Source organism: Dermochelys coriacea, chromosome 2, assembly GCF_009764565.3.
Source record: "Dermochelys coriacea isolate rDerCor1 chromosome 2, rDerCor1.pri.v4, whole genome shotgun sequence".
In the NCBI taxonomy this organism is placed as follows: domain Eukaryota; kingdom Metazoa; phylum Chordata; order Testudines; family Dermochelyidae; genus Dermochelys; species Dermochelys coriacea.
In genome coordinates this window covers 71,729,597-71,750,342 of record NC_050069.1, presented here as the reverse complement: position 1 = coordinate 71,750,342, position 20,746 = coordinate 71,729,597, and the positions used below count along the sequence as shown (strand labels likewise).

The following is a 20,746-nucleotide window of genomic DNA, read 5'->3' as shown; positions in this document are numbered from 1 at the left end:
AAATCTTTCCTCACTGCACCCCAGCTCCTTCTGCCCCTAATATCTTCCCCACAGAACCCCAAATCTCAGCTTATCCTGCCCCACATGGGCCATGAATGGGGTCTGTGTTTGGAGGGTGGGGTGAACACTATCGGCTTGCCACCCCTCCTCGGACCCTTCTGCCCTGCAAGTCCTTTCCCAAAACCTCCAAACTCTCAAATCCTTCCGCATTACAACCCAAGACCCCCAAATCCCACCCCTCACACTCAGGCCCCCATGGATTGTGTGGGGAGCTGTGTAGGTTTTTTGGTGGTGTGTCAGCTCACCTCCGCCAGTGGGGCATTCCATAGCTATTCATCTCTGTTCAGAGCATCTGTAATCTTAGTTCTGAGTCCTTCCCACCCCAATGGGCCACTGGAGGGCGGGGGGGGGAATTGGGTCAGGGGGCCTCTCTGGGGGGGTAGTCTCTGGGTCGCAACAACCTATCACAGTTTACAAGGGGGGGGGGCTGGGCTTATAAAAGGTTGGCGTACCACAGCATTAAACCACCTTCCCCCCACAGGGAGATGGGAAATCTCTCCAAAGTTAGGGTGAGAAAGTAATGTGCATGTGGGGGCAAGAACACTTTATTCTCTTCTCCATCCCCAGAATGTTAAATTTGATCCCATTAGACCAAAAATTTGTCCATGTCCTCTCTCTAAGGACATATGGAAGTCAGGTTATTAAAGCCAATTTAAAAAGTCCTTCCTTGGTTGACAAATTAGCAGGCAAGGGAAGAAACTGCCCTCCATACTGGGGAGTGCATCAAGCCCAGCACATCGCCAACAATTCCTATTAATACTTGTGATGGGTCGGCTACCCCACACAGGGAGAAGGGGTTAAAAGCAGCACCAGGGAGATTGCTCAGAACCCACTAATCAGGAAAGGGCTTATTGAGCCCACCAATAGGAGGAAACCATGCTGGAGCAGCAGATCAGTGCCGGCGAGGGCCATATATAAAGGGCTGCTCAGCTGAGAAGAAGGGAGTCCCCCCCTGTAGGGAAAGGGAAGACTGACTGCCTGAAGAAGTGCCATAGATAGAGGAGTGCCGGGCAGGGCAGCAGAGTGCGAGGGTGAACTCCTGGCTGATGCCTTGCTACAAGGGTTGAGCGGGTGCAAGAGCTACTGAAGTGGCCCAGGGAAAACATGCAGCAGGCTGGAGGAGGGCAGTAGCTGGCTGCCAACTATAGGGTCCCTGGGTTGGAACCCAGAATAGCGAGTGCCTGCCCCCCACCTTTTGCGTCCCACTGGCCAATGAGGAGAGTGGCCAGTATCTAGACTGCAGATTGCCGCCGAGGAGAAGGGCTGGACCTGGGATTGCTGTAGGCCGCTGAGGCTAGTGGCGGATCTAGGGACTGCCAGTCCCTTGGAAGCAGGGAGATACTGGAGTGGGGGCACAGCCGGAGGACCGTGCCCAGAAGACGACACTGCAGTCCAGGGAGTGACGCAAGGCCAAAGAATGGAGACAGCAGTGATGGCAGGCATGGCAAGCCAGACACCACTAGCTGAAGACAGACTGGCAGGGCCGAGAGCTAATTCCCATGACGGCCAGCAGGAGGCACCGAAATGCTGAGTCCCGCTCTGTCACAATACTGTTGTGTCATATTTTGCACTATTACTTCAAAAACAGTTGACAAATTTTATTTTGGAGTGCACCAGACCTGAGAGAACATTTTAGTCCCAAGACAGATAGCCTATTAAAATCCTATTGAACGGAAGGATTTGTATTACCATTATGTATCAAGTTGTACCTGCCTATTACATGTGGTACAAAACATCTTTCAATGTTTGGAGACGTCAACAGTTACCTATGCACAATGAAGATGATTAACATTTTTATCATTTAGCTCATTTCTCTATTGCCTTCATTTTCTTCATTAACCTCTATTAGTATGAAGAGAAGCAATCAGTCCAGATATTGAATGCAGCGTTCCACATTCCTCAACCTGGTCTACATGGCTATCAATACCATGTACTTCATCTGTAGATGCCTTTATTGTAGGAAACATTCATTTCCTATCTGTACAAAAACACTAATTTAGAGAGATTCAAATGGAACTCAGAGTGTTTTACTATCTAAGTGGAAAACTAGCACTCAAAGACAAGTAACTGAAGAACCAAGATCTACACAAACTTTTGGGAAATGAATCTTATTTTTTAACCCCTCCAAAACTTAGACAGGAGATTGAAAAGGTACAATTTTAAAAACAGTATCCACCAAGATTCTATTTGGTTTAATAATATTTGAAAAACAACTGGCAAGTTATCCTGTCCTCAAGCTGAGATAGACTTAAGCATGCTGAAAATAAAGCAAAAGGCATTAAAGCTCAAACAACCAGAGAAAAGTTATATAGTGTCCATATCAGCAGCACACAATACATTTAGCAAATATCATGACTCCACAAAAACGTTTCCTGGAAGGTCTATTACTGTGACACATGCACCTCAAAATGGCATCCTGTAACCCCCATATTAATTATTCATATGTGGTTGTGATATTTTATAATAAACATGCCATGTAAGATATCATATGAAACGTCATGATCTGCTGAAGCCCGCTGTTCTATGCAAATATGTATATCATCAATGAGTATGAAGTTATGAGATTTTGTTGTACCGTTGTTACTGAAATATGCTGTAAATCTGCTAGGGACATACAAAAGGATCCACATCCAGGAGGGTGTTGAATTACCATTAATTAGCAGATGAGTTCCAATCAAGGGATTTACAATTCAATGACAGTTGCCCAAACACCACACAATGGGGACTGCTTAACTCTATGACTCAGTTGCACAAGACCACACCAGGAGGACTGCTCAACCTATTGATTCAGCAAAGCCCACCAGGACATGTCTGGGCAAGTGTCTTAGAATCATAGAATATCAGGGTTGGAAGAGACCTCAGGAGGTCATCTAAGTCCAACCCCCTGCTCAAAGAGGGACCAATTCCCAACTAAATCATCCCAGCCAGGGCTTTGTCGAGCCTGACCTTAAAAACCTCAAAGGAAGGAGATTCCACCACCTCCCTATATAACGCATTCCAGTGCTTCACCACCCTCCTAGTGAAAAAGTTTTTCCTAATATACAACCGAAACCTCCCCCACTGCAACATAAGACCACTACTCCTTATTCTGTCATCTGCTACCACTGAGAACAGTCTAGATCCATCCTCTTTGGAATCCCCTTTCAGATAGTTGAAAGCAGCTATCAAATCCCCCCTCATTCTTCTCTTCCGCAGACTAAACAATCCCAGTTCCCTCAGCCTCTCCTCAGAAGTCATGTGTTCCAGTCCCCAAATCACTTTTGTTGCCCTCCGCTGGATACTTTCCAATTTTTGCACATCCTTCTTGCAGTGTGGGGACCAAAACGGACACAGTACTCCAGATGAGGCCTCATCAATGTCAAATAGAGGGGAATGATCACGTCCCTCGATCTGCTGGCAATTCCCTCACTTATACAGCCCAAAATGCTGTTAGCCTTCTTGGCAACAAGGGCACACTGTTGACTCATATCCAGCTTCTCGTCCACTGTAACCACTAAGTCCTTTTCTGCAGAACTGCTGCCGAGCCATTCAGTCCCTAGTGTGTAGCAGTGTATGGGATTCTTCTCTCCTAAGTGCAGGACTCTGCACTTGTTCTTGTTGTACCTCATCAGATTTCTTTTGGACCAATCCTCTAATTTGTCTAGGTTCCTCTGTATCCTATCCCTACCCTCCACTATATCTACCACTCCTCCCAGTTTAGTATCATCTGCAAACTTGCTGAGTGTGCAGTGCACACCATCCTCCAGATCATTAATGAAGATATTGAACAAACCGGCCCCTAGGCACATGGACTAAGGATATAAGAAACAGTGGCATCTTGCCTTGGCCTTTCTCTTCCCCCACTTATGCTCAAAGCAACAAGAACACTGAGAAGACAAAAACTTCAACTGAGGAAACTGGTACAGGCTCAAGAGACACCTGTGTATTTAGAACTGTAACATGCAGTGGGGTGAGAAAATTGCTTGCTAAATACTACCTAGTGTCATAAAGTTTAAAATATAGATTATGTGCTTATCTCTTATTTTCTTTGATAACTATCTCTGACCCCTTATGCCTACCACTTATTTAAAATCTCTCTTTCCATAATAAATCTGATTTATATTTTATCTAAAACAGTGTGATTTGTTTGAAGTGTTTGGAAAATCTCAGCTCAGGTACAAAGGCTGGTGCATATCCTTTCCATATTGAGGGAGAGGGGCAGACAGGATAATAAACTTAACACTATTCAGACTTCTGGCCAGGGTGAGATGGTATAGTCTGGGGGTGCAAGGCTGGGAAGCTGGGGGGAATTGGCTGGTGCCTTTCTCTATGTGATTCGTGAGTGGCTTTGGGAGCATTCATGCAATCCACATGCTGTTGTGCTGAGTGATAGCAGTTCCTGGAGAGGTTTGCTGCTTGTCACTAGCAAAGCATTGCGAGAGATAGACCAGGTGGAAGAGTTAAGGGAGTATAGCGGTACCCCAGTTTCAGGCTGTACCATGGGGATGCCATCACAATTACAATTTATGTTGAGATGCTCTGAAGATTCTTCAAGTGACATCAAGATACAGAAGACCTCAGCACACTTCAATACATCCAAACATGACACTCAGGCATCCGAAAAACTGCCAACACTTATATGATGCATTTATCACTTTTTGAATCAACTCATATTGATGACTAGCCTGGAGTTATTATTGATGTGACATAGAGTTATTCTACAAAAAGAAAAGGAGTACTTGTGACACACGGCTGCTACTCTGAAAAGAGTTATTCTAATTATGTTAAATCCACTAAGTTCTCAGGATTCAAATATAACTTACCACAGCAAGCTGTGTCCGCGAAGCTACCGTGTGAAAAACTGCAGGCATCATGAGAGATTCCTCAACTTTTAATTCCATCTCATTCTCTGCTGAAAATGTGGTTTTGGGAATAGCTGGTGGGCGTTCACATAAGATCATCTCTTTGTTGAACAGGAAAATTGGGTTTGTGTCCTATATTAAAATTAAAATATCCTCATAAAGAACTTTGAGAAAATAAAACATGCATGCAATCCAATCAACTAATTACACTAGCATGTTTTGGAAACAGCATAACTTACATAACTATTCATGGAAAATTACTTATATGAGTATTGCATCCAAGAGAATTATATGGAAAACCACTAATTTCCTGATATTAAAAACAAGAATGAACAAAAAAAAAGTCTCCAGAAAAAAAAAAGACACAACCCTCACCCCCCCTCCAAAAAACCCACACACCATTAGGAAGCTGTAACTCTCACTTCTCCTCAACACTTTGTTTTGTAAGGGGACAAAGAGAGAGACTATAGCGTACACTTACTGTTCCAGCACTGTAACTACAGACTCTTCTGTCTGCTGCCATACACTCCCCTCCATTGACAACCAGTACCTGGTGCTGAATGGCAATCTTATACTTGGTTTGGATTGCATGTTTAAGGTCAGACACACTAAAAGGGAAAAACAGGAACTTCAGTATCAATATCTTATTTAAGCAACTGATCTTCTCTCATGCAAAATATTCCTGTCAAATATAAAGTAATTTTTAACTCTAACAGCAGTAGAGAAAAAACTAACTGTGAATAAAGGCAAAATGCTAGTTGTGTAAATACTGAAATCCGCTGTATTCTGGCTACCCAATTCATAGACTAAGAGCAAAACATGAACCATCCTCAGAGAAGTTTACCCCTCCTTGTTGTTTACAAAATGATACATCTCAGCTATTTACACAAGAAGCACATCTGCAACTGCAATGTTGGAGTCCAGGATTAACGTGCATTTCTGGCAATTACAGCCGAAGTTATATTAAACTCTCTGAACATGAGCCAACTACTGACAACTACCACAGTCCAAACACTTAATATTATTTTAGGGGACGTTATAAGAACATAAGAACAGTCATATTGGGTCAGACTAATGGTCCACCTAGCCCAGGATACTGACACTTCCAACAGTGGCCAATATCAGATGATTCAGAAGGAATGAACGGAACAAAGCAATTATGGAGAGATCCATCCCATGTCATACACTGCATGCTTTTGGCAGTAAGAGGCTAGGGACACCTAGAGCATGGGATTGCATCCCTGACTATCTTGGCTAATAGCCATTGATGGAGCTATCCTCCCTGAACTTAGCTAATTCTTTTTTAAATCCTGTTATAGTTTTGGCCTTTACAACATGCCCTGTCAACAGGTTCCCCAGGTTGACTGTGCATTGTGCAAAAAAGTACTTCCTATTGTTTGTTTTAAATCTGCTGCCTATTAATTTCATTGAGTGGCCCCTGGTTCTTGTGTTATCTTAAGGTGTAAATAATATTTCCTTATTCACTTTCTACACACCTTCCATGATTTTGAAGATCTCTACAGTATCCCTCCGTTGTCTCTTTTCCAAGATGAAATGTCCCACTCTTTTTAATCTCGCCTCATATGTAAGCTGTTCCATACCCTTAATCATTTTGTTGCCCTTCTATGTACTTTTTCCAATACTAACATATCTTTTTTGAGATGAACTGACCAGAACTACGTGCAGTACTCAAGATATGGGTGTACCATGGGCTTATGATATTTTCTGTCTTATTAGCTATCCCTTTCCTAGCTTTTTTGACTGCCGCTGAGCATTGAGCAGATGTTTTCAGAGAACTATTCACAATGATGACAGGATCTTTCTTGAGAGGCAGCAACTAATTTACACCACATCATTTTGTATGTATAGTTGAGGGTTTTTTTCCTAATATTACTTGCATTACTTGCATTTAGAAACACTGAATTTCATCTGCCATTTTGTTGCCCTCTCATCCAGTTTATGAAATCCCTTTGTAACTATTGGCAGTCTGCTTTAGCCATTATCTTGAGTAATTCTGTATCATCTGCAAATTTTGTCATCACACTCTTTACCCCCTTTTCCAGATCATTTATGAATATATTGAAACCTGGACCAAGTACAGATCCTTGAGGGACTCTGCTATTTACCTCTCTCCATTCTGAAAACTCACCATTTATTCCTATCCTTTGTTTTCTGTCTTTTAAGCAGTCCATGAGAGGACCATCCTTCTTATCACATCTGCTTACTTTGCTGAAGAGCCTTTGATGAGGGACCTTGTCAAAAAGTCCATATACACTAAATCAACTGGATCACTCTTTCCCACATTTGTTGACCCTTTCAAAAAAGTCTAGTAGATTGGTGAGACATGATTTCTCTTCACAAAAGCCATCTTGATTTGAACATGATTTGTTGGTCCTCTACGAGTCTGATAATTCTGTTCTTTACTAGAGTTTCAACCAATTTCCTGTTACTGAAATTTGGCTTACTGGCCTGCAATTGCCATAATTACCTCTGGAGCCTTTTTAAAAAAAAATTGGTGTCACATTAGCTATCCTTCAGCCATCTGATTCAGAGGCTGATTTAAGTGATAGGTTACATACCACTGTTAATAGTTCTGCAGTTTCATATTTGAGTTCCTTCAGAACTCTTGGGAGAATACCATCTGGTCCTAGGGACTTATTGTGTTTAATTTATCAATTTATTCCAAAACCACCTCTATTGACACCTCAGTTTGGGACAATTCTTCAGCTTTGTCACCCAGAAACAATAGCTCAGGTATGGGAATGAATCTGCTGTAAAGATTGATGCAATAATTAACTGGAGGTTCTCCGCAATGACCTTATCTTCCTTTAGTGCTCCGTTAGAGCCTCAATTGTCCCGTGGCCCCACTGATGATTTAGCAGGCTTCCTGCTTCTGACGTACGTTAAAAAAAAAAAAATTCTCTTAGTTTTTTGTGTCTCTTGCCAGTTACTCTTCAAATACTTGTTTGGCTTGCCTGATTTTACTTTTACACTTGACTTGCGAAAGTCTATGATCCTTTCTATCTTCCTCAGTAGGATCTGATTTCCAATTTTAAAGGATGTCTTTTTATCTAACTCCCTCTTTCACTCTGTTTGGCCATGTGGAATTTTTTGATCCTTCCTTCCCCCCCCCTTTTTTTATTTTTTAAATTTGAGATATACATTTAGTTTGAGCCTCTATAATGGTGTTTTTAAAAAAAGTTTCCATGCATCTTGCTGATATGTCAGTCACTCTTGTGACTGTTCCTTTTCATTTCCATTTAATTAATCTACTCATTTTTGTGCAGTTCTCCTTTTTGAAGTTAAATACTACTGTGATGGGCTTCTTTGGTACCTTCCCTCCAAAAAGGATGTTAAATTAAATTACATTATGGTCACTATTACCAAGCGTTCAGCTGTCGTCACCTCTTGACCAGATACTGTGTGCCACTTCGGACTAAATCAAGAACTGCTTCCCCCCTTGTGTCTTCCAGGACCAGCTACTCAAAGAAGCAGTCATTAATGCTATCTAGAAATTTTACTTCTGCATCCCGTTCTGAAGTGACATATATGGGAATAGTTGAAATCCTCCATTATTATCGAGTTTTCTATTTTTTATATACTCTCTAATCTCCCTGAGCATTTCATAATCACCCTAGTGGTCAGATGGTCAGTAATATATTCCTACTGTTAGACTCTTATTCTTCAAGCATGGAATTTCTATCCATAAAGATTCTATGGTACAGTCTGATGATTTAATATTACATTTAATTCTATGCTTTCTTTCACATATAGTGCCATTCTCTCACCAGCACGACCTACTTTGTCATTCCTATAGATTTTGTATTCTGGTGTTTTCATGTCCTACTGATTATCACAGATCCACCAAGTTTCTGTGATGGTTATTATATCAATATACTCATTTAATACCAGGCACCGAATTTCATCCATCTTAACATTTAGACTTCGTGTACTTATACAGAAGCACTTATAAAATTTGTCAATATTAGCTATCTTCCTTCACATGACTGGTGCTCTGCTGTCTCTGACAGATATATTACAATTACAGATACTTTTGAGACTTATCACAGAATAAATGAATGCGACTTCTTCATTTGACTGTTTCTCTTCAGCTCCTACCTGTACTTTATCAACTTCTATCCTCGCCTCTTTACTAGGGTATAGAGAATATCCATTAACAGATTTCCCCCCCACCCCCACCCCCCAAGGGATGTGTCTGTCTGAACCGTGAGCTCCTCCGCTACTGTTGGCTTTCCCCCAGACCTTAGTTTAAAAACTCCTCTACAACATTTTTAATTTTACAAGCCAGCAATCTAGTTCTGCTTTGGTTTAGGTACAACCCATCCTTCTTGTACAGTAACTCCTAGCTTAACGTTGTAGTTATGTTCCTGAAAACTGCTACTTTAAGTGAAACAATGTTAAGTGAATCCAATTTCTCCATAAGAATTAATGTAAAGTGCGGTGGGGGGTAATTTTTTTTCCACCAGACAAAAAAATTTATATACACACACAAAGTTTTAAACAAACAATTTAATACTGTACACAGCAATGATGATTGTGAAGCTTGGTTGAGGTGGTGGAGTCAGAGGGTGGAAGAGGATGGGATATTTCCCAGGGAATGCCTTATTGCTAAATGATTAACTAGCACTTGGCTGAGCCCTCAAGGGTTAACATGTTGTTAATGTAGCTTCATACTCTACAAGGCAGCAGGAATGGAGAGAGGAGACACAGCAAGGCAGAGAGAGACAGAGACACACACCGAGAGAGGGAGATGTGCATTGCCCCTTTAAGTACGCTGACCCTACTCTAAGTACACTGCCTTTTTAAGTAGATCAGCAAGTTGAGACAGGAGCTGCTGCCAGCAACCTCCCTCCATCCTGAGCCCTGTCGTGCCTCCCCTGCCCCCCACTCTGTGGAGATAGAGTACAGGAGCAGGGGGAGGGGGACACCCTGACATTAGCACCCCTATTCCCCCCACCCCCTCTGCACAGCAAGCTAGAGGCTCCCAGGAGCAGCTCCAAGGCGGAGGGCAGGAGCAGCACAAGGCAGTGGGGGGAGGGACACCTGAACTGCCCAGCCATTGATAGCCTGCTGGGTGGCCGCAGCACAGGGAATTTAGGGGAGCTGACAGGGAGCTGCCAGTCCACCATAGTTCCAAGCCCCCACCAGCTAGCTCCAACGGGCTGCTCTTTCTGCAAGCAGTGGACAAAGCAGGTGGCTGCCACACAGCAGTTATAAGGGAGCATTGTGCAACTTTAAATGAGTATGTTCTCTAATTGATCAGCAGCGTAACAAGGAAACAAGGAAAATGTTAACTGGGATGACGTTAAATGAGGAGTTACTGTATAGGCTCCTTCTTTCCTAACAAACATAAAACCCTTCCCACACTATCCATGCATTGAGACCCCACAGTTCTGCCTGTCTACCTGGTCCTGCGTATGGAACTGGAAGCATTTCAGAGAATGCTACCATGGAGGTCCTGTCACTTGTACCTACATCTACCATGACCACCAGCTCCTCTGGCTTCTCCCCAGCACGGCATGTAAGTCTGTCTAGATGTCTTAAGAGATCCACAACCTTTGCACCCAGCAGGGAATTTACCATGTGGTTCTCCTGGTCAACACAAACCCAACTGAATACATTTCTAATAACTGAATACCCTATTACTATCACCTGTCACTTCTTAGTAACTGGGGTCCCCTCCCCCTCATTGTAAGAGGATACCATGACATCTGGAAGGAGAGTTCCATCTACAGGATTTTTTTTTGTTTTTAATATTTTGTGCATTTTTACCAGCTTGTATTGATTGGTCCATTATACATCAAGTAAATGCTAGAACCCTTTAGAAAACTCCATTTTAACTTCAGCAGGAAATATACAGTCAAATCACGATGTTGCATTGGAACATGTCAAGAATATTGTCTTTAGTATGGATTGTCTAATGTAACACTACATATGTGGCCAAACAGACACAAAAGCTTATGTCAGCAAGGCACTGTTGCCTGTTACGTGCACCATCCCAGCAGCCTTTTATTTTTTCTTCCTCATGTTACACTATGCCCACAATCATCATATTATTGCTTATCACCACATCAGGCATCTTTCTTCCACAGTTTCCCTTTTCCCTTTCTGGGCATATTTCCTCAAAGAAAATACTTCAGAGCAAGTTAGAAATTTTATTTTAGTTTTGTTTTATCATTTTAAATACTAGTGAATTCCTGGCTGCTTCAGATCAAAAGAATGACATTTTATGTATAAAAGTAATGCATTGTATATCAGTTACTGACTATGCGGGATAGTACATTTTGGCTACAGCTGCATATGAATATTAAAAATTGTATGGCTCCACATTCATAGAAACAGGTAGATTTTGCTGGTAGCGGATGATAATTAAAATGTTGCAGAGACTGCAGTGTTGCTGCTTACATATATGGTGGATAATTTCAGTAATTTCAGATAATTTCTGTCTAGTGTACACACACACACACACACACACACACACACACACACACACACACACACTATTTTAAAGAAAAAAACACACAGCAGTTCACTCATTTTCTTACTTCTGTACCGCAAGTTCTGTGTCAAAGGTGAGGGTAGTTCCAGTGTTGACCACAAATACATACAACTTCATGATGATTTCTTTGTGTTCCTGAAGTTTATACCTTCCACTTTGGTAGTATCATTTAGAAACTGCAAAGAAACCGAAGCACAGCATATCACTTACAGTTAACTCACTTTTTAAAGAAAAAGCTAGGAAGGCAGCTAAACCACAAAAACAGCTTATTAGATCTAAATATCTTTCAACTGAGAACATACTGGAAGGGCCCATGATGGGTTATTCCAGTCAGTACACCTGCACTGTGACTGAACTGATGTAACTGCTTCCAAATTATCTTCAGTAGATGGTGAGGCGCTGTCAGGTATTGCCATTTATTATTTAGGACTATTTTGTGGCTATTTGTTTCAGTAGCATGAAATAAAACTATACAATTATTGTACAATGAACATAAAAATACATCACACAAACCAATATTTGTTTACATCTCTAGTATGTATATTTGTAGTTTATCATCTACTATGTGTTTTAATCATGTCCTCTTTCACCACACAAAATCCTTAACAACAAACTTGAACTAGCTACCAACCTTTTAAAGGGCTTTATCTTTGTCCCCAGTTTTTGTCAGTCAGAATTTGTTTGATCTAAAATTCATTTTAAATATATGGACAGAAAGGTCACGGCAGTAGTTACCACTTATTTTTGTTGGTGTTCATCTTACAGTGGATTGGCTGACTGGTGTTCCCAAGTTCCCTCCCCAGTACCCCAGCAGTATGACCTGATATAGGGTATGTCTACACAGCAAAAGCTGTGCACAGGCTTGACTACCTGAGCTCGCTTGAGTCAAACTGTAACAGCAGTAACAACAGTAATGAATATGAGTGAATAATACAAGCCTGGCACACACTCGGAGTACGTACTCCGCTCATTAGCCTACTACTGTTACCCATACTAGCAAAATTCAAGCCAATACGAGGGTAGGTTAACCCAGGCACAATTTTTGCTGTGTGGACATACCTAGAATTGACACCTTTTGTCCTTTATAATGACCCCTCTCCCTCCTGGTCTATTGTCTGTTCTAGTTTTTCTTTAGTTTTACCTTTGCATCTATACTGGTCCCCCTTCTCACTCCTCTACCCACTAGAGGCTAAATGCTACTTAGAGTTACTCCTGGGGGGGAATTCTGTGCCAGAATATTACAAATTCTGCAACAAAAAATTAAAAATTATGTGCACAATATTTTAAAAGTCTGCAAAATTCTGAACAGTTTATTTGTCAAAATAACACACTATAATCACACCAGTTTTAATTATTTTTGGTCATTTATTTCAAAATACTTGTCAGCAAGTATGCCTGTAACAATACGGACAACAAAAAAGATTCAGGAAATTTTTTTTTTGACAAATAGATTCCTTACTAGGCATATTAATACAGAACTGTGAGATAATAATTCAATTAAACTACAATACAGAACCATATTTCCTGCACCCCTCAGAAGCAGTACAAAAGCTTGGGGGAGTCAAGGGTAATGGAGGACCTGAGGGAGAGGGAAGTAATTGCTGGGAAGGAGTCTGGGTGTGAACTTGGAAGGTTGTTGGATATGGGTGGGAAAAGTATGCAACAGGTTTTTTTGGGGAGCAGGGAGGGATTGTTAGGCAGCTTCCCCCATGCAGACCCTGGCTGACCCTTAGCCTCTCCCATTCAGTCAGGCACATCTGCCCCGTCCCCATGTGTCTCTGCACTCCCGCAAAAGGTAGAACTACAGCAACTTTCCAGCAAAAGCTTTTTACTGCACAAAAAATTAAAAATATGCATAGCTCATGAAATATGCACACACACACAGTGGCACAGAATTCCCCCAGAAGTATTAGAGTGGGAATATGTCCACTGCAATTGAATCCTGGGTCTTTCCATAAACTCAACCCAGGCTTCCCTGACCAAACACAGCCATTGAAAAATTAGATGCTTAGAGTTGGAGAAGCAGAAACCTACTATCTCATATACATTAGCGCTCCTGCCACATTAGGATCACTGACAGAGCAATAAGAGAAGGCAAGCTCTTTGGGGCAAGGACTATCTTTTTGTTCTGTGTCTGTACAATCACCAGCACAATTGGTCCACAACTAGGGCTTTTAGGCACTACGGTAATACAAAAAATAAGACAATTTGCTTTTGAACAGCTGCATACCACTTTATGTGACGCCAGAAGACCACACTTGCAACATGGATACAGAACTCAAGGAATTTATGCCATTTGAACTTCCATACTGCTTCTTTTTCTCTGCCTTGTACAAGGAGGGAACTCGTCTCCTCTCAACTCTTCAGACTGAGGAACACTCAGCTGAAGGGAAACATTTCGATCCACAGCATCACCTCTGAGTACTAAACCAGTGGATGTGCATATCCATACTGCCATCACACCACTCTCCTTTTACAGCAGTTAAACTAAGTCAGACACAATCCAACATAGCATCTCGTGTACTGGCCCTATGCATCAGAAAAGCAGCAGTTTATGGAGGTTTGTTTTGTTCTAATAAGTAGTTTCTCGCATCCTTCAACGTCTACCTCATGCAGAGCAAAAGGTATCTCCTGTTCTTTATGAGGAAAATAGTGCACTTAGTTGGCACAATGTAGCCAATGTGATCTGACTTACCTAAAGGAAAGAGATTCATGTGTTCAAAGCCTATGGACAATTAAATCCTTCCCCTTCAATGCTGAAAAAAGGCTTAAACACACAAGCAAAGTAATACTAACAAGAACCAAATACATGCTGGGAACTTTTGTTTTTGAAAGCTGGATTTGTTATCTTCCTAAACTGTCTCAAGGTTGTTCTGTTTACAGACTAAGAGTATTTGAGTTAAAGACAACTACTAGAAGTGACTGCTATTGAATCCTGGGTCTTTCCATAGACTCAACAATTATAAAAACCGAAGAATATTCTGAAGAGGAAGCGTGGTTATTTAATTTGGTGAGTTCAATATTTATTCCTTTTCTTTCCCCCCCCACCTCCATTTTGAATTAGGTTCTAATGGGTGTTAGCATTCTACTGGACTATGGCACATGGCATTTTTCAAGTCTGACAACATAGGTTAATAGCCCCAGATCCCTGAACTAATCTGCTTACCAGATGCTGTACCTACTAGATCTGACAGTAGGAAAGAGGTAAAGTCTGTGCCATCTGAGAAGGGGTCCTCATGTTCTGATGCCATCTTTCTGACCTCACTCTTGTCCACTGATACACTACCAAAATTCAGGCCCATAATTTTCAACCAAGGCAGATGGAAGCATTACTATACAAAAGGCTCAATCATTTTTACTAGCACATTACCCAATCTTGCACTAGTGAGGAATTAAGGGTATGAATTTTGCTACCATAGATACACTCAGAGAAACCAGAGATCCTCCCTGCTTGAGAAAGGAGAGACAAATTTTGTCAGAGCCGAAAACAATTACTACTACCCCAAGGGTTTTCTTCCTCCTCCCCCCCGCTGGTAATAGCTCATCTTAAGTGATCACTCTCCTTACAGTGTGTATGATAAAACCCATTGTTTCATGTTCTCTGTGTGTGTATATCAATCTCCCCACTGTATTTTCCACTGAATGCATCCGATGAAGCGAGCTGTAGCTCACGAAGCTTATGCTCAAATAAATATTTGAGTCTCTAAGGTGCCACAAATACTCTTTTTCTTTTTGCGAATACAGACTAACACGGCTGCTACTCTGAATACTACCCCACTGTCTGAACAAAAATGAGCATTCTTTCTCTCTTTCTTCTCCTGTCTTTAGTTGCATGTTTGTGTTTGGCCCTGGAGAAGCAGAATTTGACAAAACTGAAAGCTTGTGAGCAACCTCTTCCAATTAGAAGCAATTCCGAGCCAGTAAACAGCTGTAGGAGAAATTTCAAACTGTATTTCAAATACACTGAAAAAAGCTCTTCTGCTGCTGGAGGAATTCTGGAAAGTTAAGTCTTGTCTACTTGGAAGAATTTTACTAGTTATAAGAATATATAACCCCATCTGGGCATACTTATTGCAGCATACTAATTGCTTTTTTCAGTTTAGTTTAAATTCTTTTCCAAGTGACACAAGCTAAACCTAAAAAAGCCATTATTATATTAGAATAAGTGTGTCCAAACAGAGTGATATGGCAGTATAAATACTGATTTAAATTCAAACTTCAGGTTATTCCAAAGCAAAATGCACTTTCCTTTGTATACAGACACTGACAATAAAATACAAGGGGCAGAAGGAGCCAAACAAAAATGGAAGTGTGGGAAAGGCACCGGACTAAATAGAAATTGAAATGGAGGGTGGGGGAGACAAATGGGCAAATAAAATAGCTACCAACTCAAAAGACTAGCTCCGGAAAAGTTCAGAAAAATCTCCCCTTCTAAATTCTGGAGCTGTGCTCTCTCCCCACCTTTTCAAACATACATTATAGGAAATACACAAACTAGTCAAGCCCTCTATTTTTACCTTTGGGGCTCAGACTAAAACATTGGTTTTAGGTAGAAAGCAACACAACAGTGTTATATACAGTGCACCCAATTCTCCTCTTACTTCCACTAATTTAATTCCAGGTAAAACATTGAATTTAGTGCTAATTTACACTGGTGAGAGAGGAATACAGTCTCAACAAAACTGTTAGACTGTGGAATGATCTGGTGGATTCTGAAGAATGTACTAGCAATCATTGCTATAATTCCAAATCTTAAAAATACAACTTAATTATAAATCAGTGTCAATAAACAAGTTATCACAATAAGTTGTTTTCACCATAACCATACTTGAATCTCAGTGATAAAGAATATAAAACTGTTTCTATAAATCACACAAACTTGCTAGACAAAACAGTCAAACAAAGCTCAACAGGAATTAAGTAGGATTTGTTATCCTCTGGTGTTTCGGTATGGAAAAAGCTAACGGTGCTAATCATCATCTATTCTCTCAGGATGAAATTCATCTCTATGCAGAGGGCTGGTACAAGGCTTCTTCAACGTTAGTGGGAAAAAAAAATCCTATTTTGCAGATTTAAGTGGCACTCACTTGATAAGTGGGCCAAAAGCTTTGTGCTGCCCCTGTACACAGGGGTTAATTTCATCCTCAGAATTCTTTCATAATCCTTAATGATAAAGCTAGTATTGCCATTTTTTACATTTACAAAAAACCAAAATCATTGCCAAGATCAAACCAAAAATACGCCAAGCTATAGGATAACTGTCACACATCGCCATGTAGTAGACTTAACTTAAAAAAAAAAAAGTTACAACTTCAAGGGAAAAAAGGATTACCTTCAGGAGCTATACAGAGCTACCACCTTCTTTAAAACACAGCAGGATAATAAGGTGCACATTTGCTTCAGTTGATTTTGGCAACAGAATGGCATGACTGTTCAAAATGAAAGTAAAAGACCTGCAAACAAAAGATACAGAATGTAATTAGGAATATCCATAGAATGTTTGGTTAAAACTGAACAACGTGGAAGTTTTTATTGCCAGTGCTGCACCTCACAGGAGCAAACTGATGTATCCATGTTACAAACATTTAATTACTATAATTTTGTGACATTTTGCTTAATATTTGTTTTAAGTATTACACTTTCAACAAACTTTTTCAGTAACTACAAAAAGAGTTAGACTAATTTAAGATTAATCAATTGCTGTAAAAACAAAAATTTAGTTACATATGCTAGACGTACTCAATTAAACTTGAGACAAAAACCACCACCAAATTATAGCTTAGATACAGAAGGAGCAGAGAACTCAATATCCAGGGGATTCTTCCACAAATTAGAATATTTTCCCATTTCCTTAAGAAACTGAGAACAAGTAGTTACATTTTAAATATAAACTATGCAAGTGTTTCTTCACACACTTCCAATACTACTGCTTCACTAGATTGTCCTAAAATACTTAAATGGGTATTCTCAGGTTAAAAAAAAACAAAACATAAAAATTAAATCACTACACAGACTAAAAACAAAAAGAACAGGAGTACTTGTGGCACCTTAGAGACTAACAAATTTATTAGAGGATAAGCTTTCGTGGGCTACAGCTCACTTCATTGGATGCATAGAATGGAACATATAGTAAGAAGATATATATATACACACACACATACAGAGAAGGTGGAAGTTGCCATACAAACTGTAAGAGCTAATTAATTAAGATGAGCTATTATCAGCAGGAGGAAAAAAAACTTTTGTAGTGATAATCAAGATGGCCCATTTAGACAGTTGACAAGAAGGTGTGAGGATACTTAACACGGGGAAATAGATTCAATATGTGTAATGACCTAGCCACTCCCAGTCTCTATTCAAACCCAAGTTAAGGTATCTAGTTTGCATATTAATTCAAGCTCAGCAGTTTCTCCTTGGAGTCTGTTTTTGAAGCTTTTCTGTTGCAGAATTGCCACTCTTAAGTCTTTTACTGAGTGGCCAGAGAGGCTGAAGTGTTCTCCTACCGGTTTTTGAATGTTATGATTCTTGATGTCAGATTCGTGTCCATTTATTCTTTGACTAAAAACAGCGTTTTTAAAAATCAAATTCAACTTTTTCTATTAGTGCTGATTGCTTAACTTTTTCCTTTATAGTGGCACTCCTGTGAGAAGAAGAGATATCACAGGTGTGACAGAGAGAGAAGGGAGAGATAGAAAGGAAGAATGGAAGGGACAAACATGAAGTGGAAACACAAAAACAGAACAGAGGCTAGGACCAGATACTGAAGGCACAGCACAGTCACGACCTAACTTGTGATCAGGGGAGTTCTATAAATGAGATCTTTAAGACACAAGATGGGAATCTGTATTACGAGACAAAATACAATAATTATAAATCATGCCATTCAGCTTAATAGAAATGGCTAAGCTATTATTTAAACATAACACTTCCTACAGCAGACAGATGATAGAAAAACATGAATACAAGAAAAATGCAAAGATTAAAAAAAAAAATGAAAAAGCTACCCATATCAATACAAGTAAAAGAATACAGCATCTAACAGAAAAAAAAAACAAACACAAATTAACCATGTTGTATTTAGATCTCCTGCAAAATATTTTCACTATTTTGAGTGGTGAATTTGCAGTCAAAGTCCAATTATTAAATCTGTTTAGCTTCTCAAAATATTACAAGATGCAGGGGGTTTTTTTTTTCAGTTTAGTGGCAACTCTGAAAAGCTGAGTTAATTTTAGAGATGATTAATGAGGTGCAATTAATTGTTTTGTCACAGAATTCTTTAAAGCTTATTAATTTCATTTCGCACATTTAGAAAGTTAATTGATTTAGCTCAACATTGCTTATTGAAAACAAAATAAAACCCACCCACCCAACAAGTGATTAATTTGTAATGAAAAAGGTGATGGGGCTCAAGCAATTTTTTTACATTCATAACTGATGCACCAAGCCCAGAGGTGCCAGGAATATGAACTGCCAAGCCTAGAGGTGTCTCCGGGACTCAGTCCTGGCAAAAATTAGGCACTGCACCCAACCAACAAAACCCTCTGTTACATCCATAAAAACTGGCCGATGTAAAAGCCTACTTAAAGGCATACAATACCAACTCTTCTGTAACAACACTGTAACACTATGGCTTTCATAACATTCCAATCTGGATGCAACATGTAAATGGTACCGAAGTAACTTTTTGGTCCATTTGTGCTATATGTGCAGAATCTCCATGTTCCATTGTTTGATTTTGCTTGAACCATCCTTTCAGACTACAAATCATTTCCAGGCTCATGAGTGGAAGCTGGATTACTGCACTTCTGGATAATGGAGAGAGAAACAAATACGAGTTCCACAGTTCAGCTTTAAAGGTGCACTGCCAATTTGATTTTTTTTTTTAGTTGATAAATTTCAAATAATTCAAGTTTCTTCTAGCACAACATTTAGAAAACCATGTACAAATTTCCTTTTTAAAAACAAAATGGTGTTTCTGATCCCCTATTGATTTCCATAAGCGTCCTTTGCAGACAGGAAAGGTGAATGGGCAGACCCAAGCATGACAAAAAACAAACAAAACATGCTCACACTTAGATCCATCCTTCCTTCCCTTTCCTCTGCCAATGTATTAATGGTAAAGAACAATGAGTATAATCAGTTTACAGGATAACATAAAAATTAAATGTAAGTTAACAATTTTATGTTGCTAAAACCTTAGTTTATTTAAAGTGAAAATTCAGAAATGCACTGTGTCACTTTATGTTTTCTTTACTCTGTTACCTAAGCTACAGCAGGGGCGAGCAAACTTTTTGACCAGAGGGCCACAATGGGTTTCCAAAATTTCATGGAGGGCTGGTTAGGGGAGGCTGTGTCTCCCCACACAGCCAGGCACGGCACGGCCCCCGCCTCCTATCTGAGCCCCTTGCTTCTCACCCCCGACGGCTCCCCCAGGACTCCTGCCCCATCCACCACCCCTTGATCCTGTCCCCTGACCACCCCCGGACACCCCACCCAACTGCTTCCTGCCGCCCCATCTAACCCCGCCCCCATTCCTGACTGCCCCCCCCGGACACCTGCCCCATCCAACCCTCCTGTTCCCCACCTTCTGACCGCACCGACCCCATCCACACCCCCAATCCCTGACCACATCCTGAACTCCCCTGCCCTCTATCCAAACCCACTCCCCCGCCCCCTTACCACACTGCCTGGAGCACCACTGGCTGGTGGCACTACAGCTGCACCACCCAGAGCACCAGGTCAGGCCACGGCTCTGCAACTGTGCTGCCTGGCCACCCAGAGTGTTGCACCGGCAGCATGGCACGCTGAGGCTGCGGGGAGGGGGAACAGCAAGGGAGAGGCCGGAGACGAGCCTCCAAGGCCAGGAGCTTTGGGGACGGGCAGGAGGGTCCCGCGGGCCGTAGTTTGCCCACCTTTGAGCTAGAGGCCCTTAATACACCAAAATTTGAATTTCAAATTCTGTAGAGTAAACCTGTTTAAATACAACTATTTAAACTGGATTTTGATTAGTTCTAGGCTTTTTAGAAGCTTTTTAAAAATATATTTAAGCTAAAACTCAAGTTGTCAGGGCTCCTTTAAGGTTGAGTTTTTAATTTACAAGTGTCATTAAAATTTAAAGTTAAATGTTGCCATAGCAATTTTAACTCTGCTTTTGTGCTTATGCATTTCAGGGTGAATAAAAATTTATTAAAAACAGATTTTTTTTATTTAAATTAAATACCGGGTTTTTAAAATAAACCTATTTTAAAATATTAAATTATGACAATCTATGCTATTGCCTAAATTTACTGTAATCATTTTAATTAATTTAATAAAATATTAAGCA

The 20,746-nt window shown here is 40.6% G+C and overlaps 1 protein-coding gene across 11 annotated transcripts in view; it reads right to left on the bottom strand.

Annotated features, from left to right (window-relative positions):
* Positions 1–20,746, bottom strand: part of RB1CC1 (RB1 inducible coiled-coil 1) — a 161,899-nt gene that overhangs the window by 126,065 nt on the left and 15,088 nt on the right. For 9 of the 11 annotated variants that reach the window (XR_006278842.1, XR_005290855.2, XM_043507869.1 and 6 more), the window contains exons 2-5: positions 16,754–16,874; positions 11,468–11,597; positions 5,383–5,509; positions 4,863–5,033 (exon numbers count right to left, since the gene is read on the bottom strand). Coding sequence is in view for 8 of the 11 variants with exons in the window: in XM_043507869.1 (XP_043363804.1) it covers positions 4,863–5,033; positions 5,383–5,509; positions 11,468–11,538 (369 nt within the window). In the remaining 3 variants the exon portion in view is untranslated. Of the gene's footprint in view, positions 1–4,862; positions 5,034–5,382; positions 5,510–11,467; positions 11,598–16,753; positions 16,875–19,093; positions 19,228–20,746 lie in introns of those variants that run through there. The other 2 variants (XM_043507870.1, XM_043507872.1) reach the window with 2 other exon arrangements.